The sequence below is a fragment of the Rhinopithecus bieti genome, unplaced genomic scaffold (assembly GCF_001698545.2).
Source record: "Rhinopithecus bieti isolate Rb0 unplaced genomic scaffold, ASM169854v2 scaffold_4907, whole genome shotgun sequence".
Classification (NCBI taxonomy): domain Eukaryota; kingdom Metazoa; phylum Chordata; class Mammalia; order Primates; family Cercopithecidae; genus Rhinopithecus; species Rhinopithecus bieti.
In genome coordinates, this window is record NW_016804501.1 from 532,372 (window position 1) to 540,910 (window position 8,539).

General features: G+C 58.6%; 1 protein-coding gene across 1 annotated transcript in view; it reads left to right on the forward strand.

The window, feature by feature from the left end:
* The window catches only part of MMP17 (matrix metallopeptidase 17), a 21,195-nt gene that overhangs the window by 3,569 nt on the left and 9,087 nt on the right, over positions 1 to 8,539 (forward strand). The window contains exons 2-6 of the mRNA XM_017868818.1: positions 1,843 to 1,975; positions 2,256 to 2,385; positions 3,999 to 4,282; positions 5,060 to 5,236; positions 8,295 to 8,379. Of these exons, the coding sequence (XP_017724307.1) occupies positions 1,936 to 1,975; positions 2,256 to 2,385; positions 3,999 to 4,282; positions 5,060 to 5,236; positions 8,295 to 8,379 (716 nt within the window). The 5' untranslated portion in view covers positions 1,843 to 1,935. The remainder of the gene's footprint in view (positions 1 to 1,842; positions 1,976 to 2,255; positions 2,386 to 3,998; positions 4,283 to 5,059; positions 5,237 to 8,294; positions 8,380 to 8,539) is intronic.

Below are 8,539 nucleotides of genomic sequence, written 5' to 3' on the forward strand. Positions count from 1 at the left end.
AAAAAAAAAAAAAAAAAGACAGGTCTGCAGGCAGGGCAGAGCCCCCAGCACGTCACCCCTGGCTTGTACCTTTCTGAAGCCCGCCTCACCCGTGCTGTGGTTCCCTGGGCTGGCAAGTGTCCACAGGGCGGAGCCGGAGCTTCATGGCAGCCTGCAAGTGGGCACAGGTGCCATTTGGTGGTTGAAGAAACTGAAGCTAGGGGTGGAGGTAGCCCCCGCAGATGGCATCCAGGCCCCCCTATCCCCAGGTCCCCACAATGGCGTCCAGGTGCCATTCAGGCCCCCCTGTCCCTGGGGCCCCTCCAGGGTAGCAGAGGTGACTGGGGTATGGGGCCAGGGCTTGATTTGTGCCCAGGTTAAAGGGCTGCCCCCATTCCTGCTCCTGCTCAGCTCCAGTGTGGGTAGCCTCCCACTCACCCCAGTAGGCCCTTCAGAGCAGAGCTGTCCCCTATGCCAGGTGCTGGTGTGAATGTTTTCCACATCCTGGCTCACGTCCTCACCACCAGCCTGCCAAAGACTCTGATGAAGGAGCACAGAGGGGTGGACTGCCTTGCCCCAGGCACACAGCAGGGAGGTGGCTGAGTGGGATTTGAACCTGGGCAGCCTGGCTAGAACCTGGTTTTTGTTTCTGAGACAGTCTTGCTCTGTTGCTGTCACAGTCTCCAACTCCTGGGCTCAAGCGATCCTCCTGCCTCAGCCTCCCAAAGCACTGGGATCTCAGGCATGAGCTACTGCGCTGGTCAAACCTGGGCTCTTATCTCCCCCATGAATGTACAGCATGGCCCAATTCTAAGACACCTTAACCTGGTGTCTGAGCCACTGCCTTTCTCAGCTGGGGTCCCAGACCTTAGGTCCTAGACTGCTCTGTCACAAGTCGGCTGAGAGCCTGCGTTTGACACTGGCCACATTTAAGAGCCTTTTGAAGGTTCCCTAGCATTTTGCAGTCTCAGGAGGCGTGGGGTGGGGCAGGGTTGCCATGAGTGGTTGCACAGGTTGTGCACTGCACAAGCTCACGTCATCTGAGGGACATCAGGTTTGTTTGTCTGTTTGTTTGTTTATTTTATTTTGAGACGGAGTCTCGCTCTGTAGCCCGGGCTGGAGTGCAGTCCGGATCTCAGCTCACTGCAAGCTCTGCCTCCCGGGTTTACGCCATTCTCCTGCCTCAGCCTCCCGAGTAACTGGGACTACAGGCGCCCGCCACATCGCCCGGCTAGTTTTTTTGTATTTTTTTAGTAGAGACAGGGTTTCACCGTGTTAGCCAGGATGGTCTCGATCTCCTGACCTCGTGATCCACCCATCTTGGCCTCCCAAAGTGCTGGGATTACAGGCTTGAGCCACCGCACCCGGCCTATTTATTTATTTTTTAGATGGAGTCTTGCTCTGTTGCCCGGCTGGAGTGCAGTGGCACTATCTCGGCTCACTGCAAGCTCCGCCTCCTGGGTCCAAGTCATTCTCCTGCCTTAGCGTCCCAAGTAGCTGGGACTACAGGCACCCACCACCACCCGGCTACTTTTTTGTATTTTTAGTAGAGATGGGGTTTCATGGTGTTAGCCAGGATGGTCTCGATCTCCTGACCTCGTGATCCGCCGACCTCGGTCTCCCAAAGTGCTGGGATTACAGGTGTGAGCCACGGCGCCCAGCCAGAGACATCAGGTTTATTAAGACACTTTTCCAGCAGCTGCCCAGGGAAGAGACGAGGTGCCTTGTGGGCAGATAGGGGTCTGGGGTGGTGATCAGGGCTGGGAGGGACCTGCCCCGAAACAGTGGTGGCCCGTGGCAGGCTTCTCGTTGGGTAGGACCGGGCCCTTTATTGCACCCCCTCACCCTGCTCTCTGTCCTCAGGAGTGGCTAAGCAGGTTCGGTTACCTGCCCCCGGCTGACCCCACAACAGGGCAGCTGCAGACGCAAGAGGAGCTGTCTAAGGCCATCACAGCCATGCAGCAGTTTGGCGGCCTGGAAGCCACCGGCATCCTGGGTCAGTTCTCCAGGGGGCAGCGGGAGCGCTGTGGCCCCTGTCAGGTCTGCACCAGTCGGCCATGCCCCCTCTGATCAGACACAGCCCACCTTATGCTTGAATGATCCTGGGTCCTGGCCTGGGGTAGCTTGGGGCCTGGGGCTGGTCCCCCGAAGATGGGGGGAGGAGGGGGCAACTCAGAGGCTAGTGCCAGAGTCAGGGCTCCCGCCCTTGGGGGTGCTCGGGATCCTAGGGTGGGGAGTGAACTGGGCTAGGCTCTGAGCTCCATGCACTCCTGCAGACGAGGCCACCCTGGCCCTGATGAGAACCCCACGCTGCTCCCTGCCGGACCTCCCGGTCCTGACTCAGGCTCGCAGGAGACGCCAGGCTCCAGCCCCAACCAAGTGGAACAAGAGGAACCTGTCGTGGAGGTGGGTGCGTGGCCAGGGTGAGGAGTGGGGCCCCCGTGTCTCCGTGTCTGGGCCAGCTGTAGGTATCCACAGATGGGGAGACTTCAGACAGCAGCAGGAGCTCTCTCCCCGCTCTGGAGGCCAGGAGTCCATGCAAAGGAGTGAGCAGGATGGTGCCCTGGGGAGGTAGAGGGAACATCTGTCCAGGGCTCTATCCAGCTGTGCAGCTGCTGGCAGCCCTCGGTGGAATCGCCAGCTCTGCCTCTACCCTGCACTGTCTGTGCGCTGCCTCTTCTCCCATGTCTCCAGGACGCTCCTTGGATTTAGGGCCCAACCTAAGCCAGTGTGACCTCATGTCAACGCCTCATGACATCCAAAAAGACCCTATTTCTCTTTTTTTTTTTTTGAGACAGAGTCTCACTTTGTCACCCAGGCTGAAGGGCAGTGGCACAATCACAGCTCACTGTACCCTGACCTCCTGGGCTCAAGCAGTCCTCCTGCCTCAGCCTCCCGAGTAGCTGGGACTACAAATGCATATGACCACACCCAGCTAATTTTTTTCTTTTTTTTTTTTTGACACAGAGTCTCGCTCTTTCACCCAGGCTGGAGGGCAGTGGTGCAGTCTTGGCTCACTACAACCTCTGCCTCCTGGGTTCAAGCAGTTCTCCTGCCTCAGCCTCCCACGTAGGTGGGATTACAGGCACGAGTCACCACGTCCGACTAATTTTTTGTATTTTTAGTAGAGACAGGGCCAGACATGGTGGCTCACGCCTGTAATCCTGGCACTTAGGGAGGCCAAGGCGGGCAGATCATATGAGGTCAACAGTTCGAGACCAGCCTGGCCAACATGGTGAGACCCCATCTCTACTAAAAATACAAAAATTAGCTGGGTGTGGTGATGTGTGCCTGTAATCCCAGCTGTTCGGGAGGCTGAGGCAGGAGAATCACTTGAACCTGGGAGGTGGAGGCTGCAGTGAGCCAAGACTGTGCCACTGCACGCCAGCCTGGAGACATAGTGAGACTCTGTCTTAAAAAAATAAAATAGTAAAGACAGGGTTTCACCATGTTGACCAGGCTGGTCTTAAACTCTTGAGCTCAAGCAGTCCGCCCACCCTGGCCTCCCAAAGTGCTGGGGTTACAAGTGTGAGCCACCACACCCAGCCAACCTTATTTACAGGTCACACTAGGTTCCGGGTGGACGTGAATTTGGCGAAACACCGTGTGACCCACACACCTTCTGCTGACCCCGGGGTCAAAACTGGCTCAGAGAGGCCCTGGCTAGTGTGAGAGCTGGTGACCAGAGAGAGCCCCTTTGGCAGGCAGCAGGGGGCTGGGGCAGACGGGATGCACCGCTGAGAGCCCTGGGGCTGATGGCTGCACGTGGGATCTGACGTTTGCCTGTGGCCTGGGGGTCTCAGCCTGCCTGGGCTCTCATTTCCTCCCTCCCTCGTCCACCCTGGGTCAACCCCTGGGACCTCCATGGGTGCGTCGGATGACTCCTGGCGTGGGGAGAAAGGCGGAAGATGGGGGAGACCCTCGTAGCGGCACCCCCGGCTGAGGAGAGGCGTTCAGGGAACCTCGGCCTGGGGCACGTGGCCTGTTCTCCGTGACTCTGGGCTGACCCCTGCCTGCAGGGTCCGGACGTTCCCACGGGACTCGCCACTTGGGCGGGACACGGTGCGTGCGCTCATGTACTACGCCCTCAAGGTCTGGAGCGACATTGCGCCCCTGAACTTCCACGAGGTGGCGGGCAGTGCCGCCGACATCCAGATCGACTTCTCCAAGGCCGACCACAACGATGGCTACCCCTTCGACGGCCCCGGCGGCACCGTGGCCCACGCCTTCTTCCCCGGCGACCACCACACTGCCGGGGACACCCACTTTGATGATGACGAGGCCTGGACCTTCCGCTCCTCGGGTGCGTCTGGGGCAGCCCTCGGGGCGGAGTCAGGAGCCCCAGCGGCCTGTGAGGCCAGGGAGCAGCCATGGTCCCCCATCCCCAACCCTGCGGCCAAAAACACACACAGCAGCTGAGCGCGGTTGGGCGTTTCCCGCTAGGCCGACCTCACAGCGTCTGTGGCCGGGCTGGCCTTGCTGGGTGCTGGCCTGTCGGGCGGGGACACGGCGGCTGAACCGAGCTTGTCCTCATCGCATTCTCAACACCCGAGGGAGGGAGCAGGAGGAGGCCTGCGCGGCCTCTGTGGCCGCGGCTCTGTCACTCCCGCTAAGTCCCGTTGTCTGCAGAAGTCACGGCTCTGCAGAGGCCGTTCCAACCCCTGGACTGTGGCCTCGGGGACCATGCAGTCCTGGGAGCCCAGGCCCGTCGCGTGGGGCCAGGGGGGCCATGCCCACAGCATCGAGCCTCGGGTCATCCGGCTGACACCGGGCTCCATGTAACCCAGGGCCCAGGCACAAGGTGTTATCTGTGTGGCCTTGTGCAGAAAAGGTTATCAGCCCCTCCATGAATGGTACAAAGACCCCAGGCCTGAGAAGCCCAGCAGGCCCCACAGAGCCCCCAGGGGACTTGCGTTAATTCCCAGTAACCCTGCAGAATCCATCTGGCGTAGCGGGCACCATGGACTGGACCCCAGCCTGGGCCCACCCTGACCCCATAGCATGGCGGGGCCTGCTGGTCCCTCCCCACAGGGACAGGGCCCTTCCTGCCCTTGGTTCACATGGCTCCCTTTGTCCCCAGATGCCCACGGGATGGACCTGTTTGCGGTGGCTGTCCACGAGTTTGGCCATGCCATCGGCTTGAGCCATGTGGCTGCCACACACTCCATCATGCGGCCATACTACCAGGGCCCGGTTGGTGACCCGCTGCGCTACGGGCTCCCCTATGAGGACAGGGTGCGCGTCTGGCAGCTGTACGGTGAGTGTCTCCCCAAAGCCAGACACAGGGCCCTGGAAGAGGGGTCAGAGATCCCAGACACCCCGAGCAGGCCCCCAGGAGGGTTTGCTCTCCCCGCTGTTCCCTCCACATATGGTGCTGTGCCAGCTGGGACACTCCGGCCTGTCCACAGAGCCCGTCCCTGATGTCCCCAGAGCCCCTGGGTCAGAATTCCACCTCTGTGCCCCAGACACTGATGGAGTTACGATAGGCGGGGTTGATGGTATCCCAGGCCTGTGCAAATCACATTTCATGTCTTAAATCATCTGATTTTTGTGGCCATATAAGGTAGGACTACTGTCCCCACTTTACAGATGAGAAAACTGAGGCACCCAGAGGTATGTAGATTGCCCGGGAAACCCAAGAGTAGCCGAGTCAGGCCCCAGGGACCCCTCTGCTGGGTTCACATTAGGAAGTGAGGCAGAGCCCCCGTCCTGGGAGCTGGTGCCCCGGGGAGACAGCACACGTGCCTCAGAGGCCGAGGCGGTCACCTCACTTATACCCAGCCCCAGCTCCCCCGACACCGCCCACCACACCCTGCAGTAGTTCTGTCCCCGCCGCCCGGACCCCTCCCGGCCTCAGCATCGTCCTTGCCACTTCACATGCTCTGACATCCATGCGTCGTTTCCGTTGTAGTAAAGTTCACATCCCATACAATTTGCCTGTTTGGCCGGGCGTGGCGGCTCACACCTGTAATCCCAGCACTTGGGGAGTACGAGGCGGGTGGATCACTTGAGATCAGGAGTTTGAGACCATCCTGACCAACACGGTGAAACTCCGTCTGTACTAAAAATACAAAATTAGCCGGATATGGTGGTAGGTGCCTGTAATCCCAGCTACTCAGGAGGCTGAGGCAGGAGAATCACTTGAACCCGGGAGGCAGAAGTTGCAGTGAGCCGAGATCGCACCACTGCCCTCCAGCCTGGGTGATAGAGTGAGACTGCCTGAGAAAAAAAAAAAGAAAGAGAGAAATTCACCATTTCAACGTGTATACTTCCATGAGTTCAGGACATTCACAAGGTTGTGCAGACGCCACCTCTATCTGGTTCCAGAACTTTTCTTCACCCACTACCACCAAAGGAGACCCGATACCCATCCCATCGCCCCAGGCAACCACTGACCTCCTTTCTGTCTCCACAGATTGGTCTCTAATGCAGCCGTGCAACCTTTTGTGTCTGGCTTTTTTTTTTTTTTTTTTTTTTTAAGAGAGGGGGTCTCACCATGTGGCCCAGGCTTGTCTTAAACTCTTGGGCTCAAGTGATTCTCCTGACTCAGCCTCCCGAGCAGCTGGGACTATAAGCATGCACTACCACATCTGGCTAATTTTTAAATTTTTTGTAGAAATGGAGTCTCACCATGTTGCCCAGCTGTTCTCAAACTCCTGGGCTCAAGTGATTCTCTTGCCCTGGCCTCTGAAAGTGCTGGGAATACAAGCATGAACCACTGTGCCCGGCCTGGCTTCTTTCACTGAGCATACCATGTTCCAGGTTCGCCCTGTGGTGGTGTGGATCTGAGCATAGTGTGTTCCAGGTTTACCCCGTGGCTGCATGGATCTGAGCATAGCGCGTTCCAGGTTCGCCCCGTGGCGGCATGGATCTGAGCATAGCGTGTTCCAGGTTCGCCTCATGGTCTTGTGCATCTGAACATAGCGTGTTACAGGTTTGCCCCGTGGTCTTGTGGATCTGAGCGTAGCGTGTTCCAGGTTCGCCCCATGGCAGCATGGATCTGAGCATAGCGTGTTCCAGGTTCGCCCCGTGGTCTTGTGGATCTGAGCGTAGCGTGTTCCAGGTTCGCCCCATGGTGGTGTGGATCTGAGCATAGCGTGTTCCAGGTTCACCCCATGGTGGGGTGAGCATAGCATGTTCCAGGTTTGCCCCCTGGCGGCGTGGATCTGAGCATAGCATGTTCCAGGTTCGCCCTGTGGTGGCGTGGATCTGAGCATAGCGCGCTCCAGGTTCTCCCCATGGCGGTGTGGATCTGAGCATAGCATGTTCCAGGTTCGCCCCGTGGCCGTGTGGATCTGAGCATAGCATGTTCCAGGTTCGCCCTGTGGTAGTGTGGATCTGAGCATAGCGTGTTCCAGGTTTGTCCCGTGGCGGTGTGGATCTGAGCATAACGTGTTCCAGGTTCACCCTGTGGTAGTGTGGATCTGAGCAAAGCGTGTTCCAGGTTCGCCCCGTGGTCTTGTGGATCTGAGCATAGCGTGTTCCAGGTTCACCCCGTGGTGGCATGGATCTGAGCATAGCATGTTCCAGGTTCACCCCATGGTGGTGTAAACATAACGTGTTCCAGGTTCGCCCCGTGGCGGCGTGGATCTGAGCATAGCGTGTTTCAGGTTTGCTGCGTGGTAGCGTGGATCTGAGCATAGCGTGTTCCAAGTTTGCCCTGTGGTCTTGTGGATCTGAGCATAGCGCGTTCCAGGTTCGCCCCATGGCAGCGTGGATCTGAGCATAGCATGTTGCAGGTTCACCCCATGGTGGTGTAAACATAGCGTGTTCCAGGTTCACCCCATGGTGGCGTGGATCTGAGCATAGCATGTTCCAGGTTCACCCCATGATGGTGTGAGCATAGCGTGTTCCAGGTTCACCCCGTGGCGGTGTGGATCTGAGCATAGCGTGTTCCAGGTTCACCCTGTGGTAGCATGGTTCTGACCTGGATTTCTTCTCATGGCTGACTAGTTTTGTCATCATGCAGCCTTGGCAGGCACTGGGTTGCTGCCCCTGTTGGCTGCGGTGAACAGTGCTGTGAAGGCTAGTGTACGAGCTCCTGTGGGAACGCCTGTCTTCAGCTCTTTAGGGTGTACACCGGGGTGGAATTGCAGGGCATTGCTCACACACTGAGTGTTTAACTCGGCGAGGGGTCTGACTCCCACCTCGACGTCCGCTCTGGGGGCGGCAGTCTCGCTGATTGCAGCGGTGCCCCACAGAGCCTGTCTGCTGAGCGCCCTTGGTTTCATCCCTGGGATTCAGAGGGGCAGGGGGGATGTGGGAGGAGGCGGGCATCTGGGGTTTGAGGCCGTCCTCCTCCTTGTCTCCCATAGGTGTGCGGGAGTCTGTGTCTCCCACGGCGCAGCCCGAGGAGCCTCCCCTGCTGCCAGAGCCCCCAGACAACCGGTCCAGCATCCCGTAAGCCCTGGGCCCATGGTCACCACCCCCTGGGGTCTGTCTATCCTCATCCCCATCCCAGGCAACATTTGCCCCAAATCGTGGCTCGGAGTCCTGGAAAATGAACAGCTGTGGGGCTGAATGAGCCCCCAGTGACATTTTGTCTTTTTTTTTTTTTTTT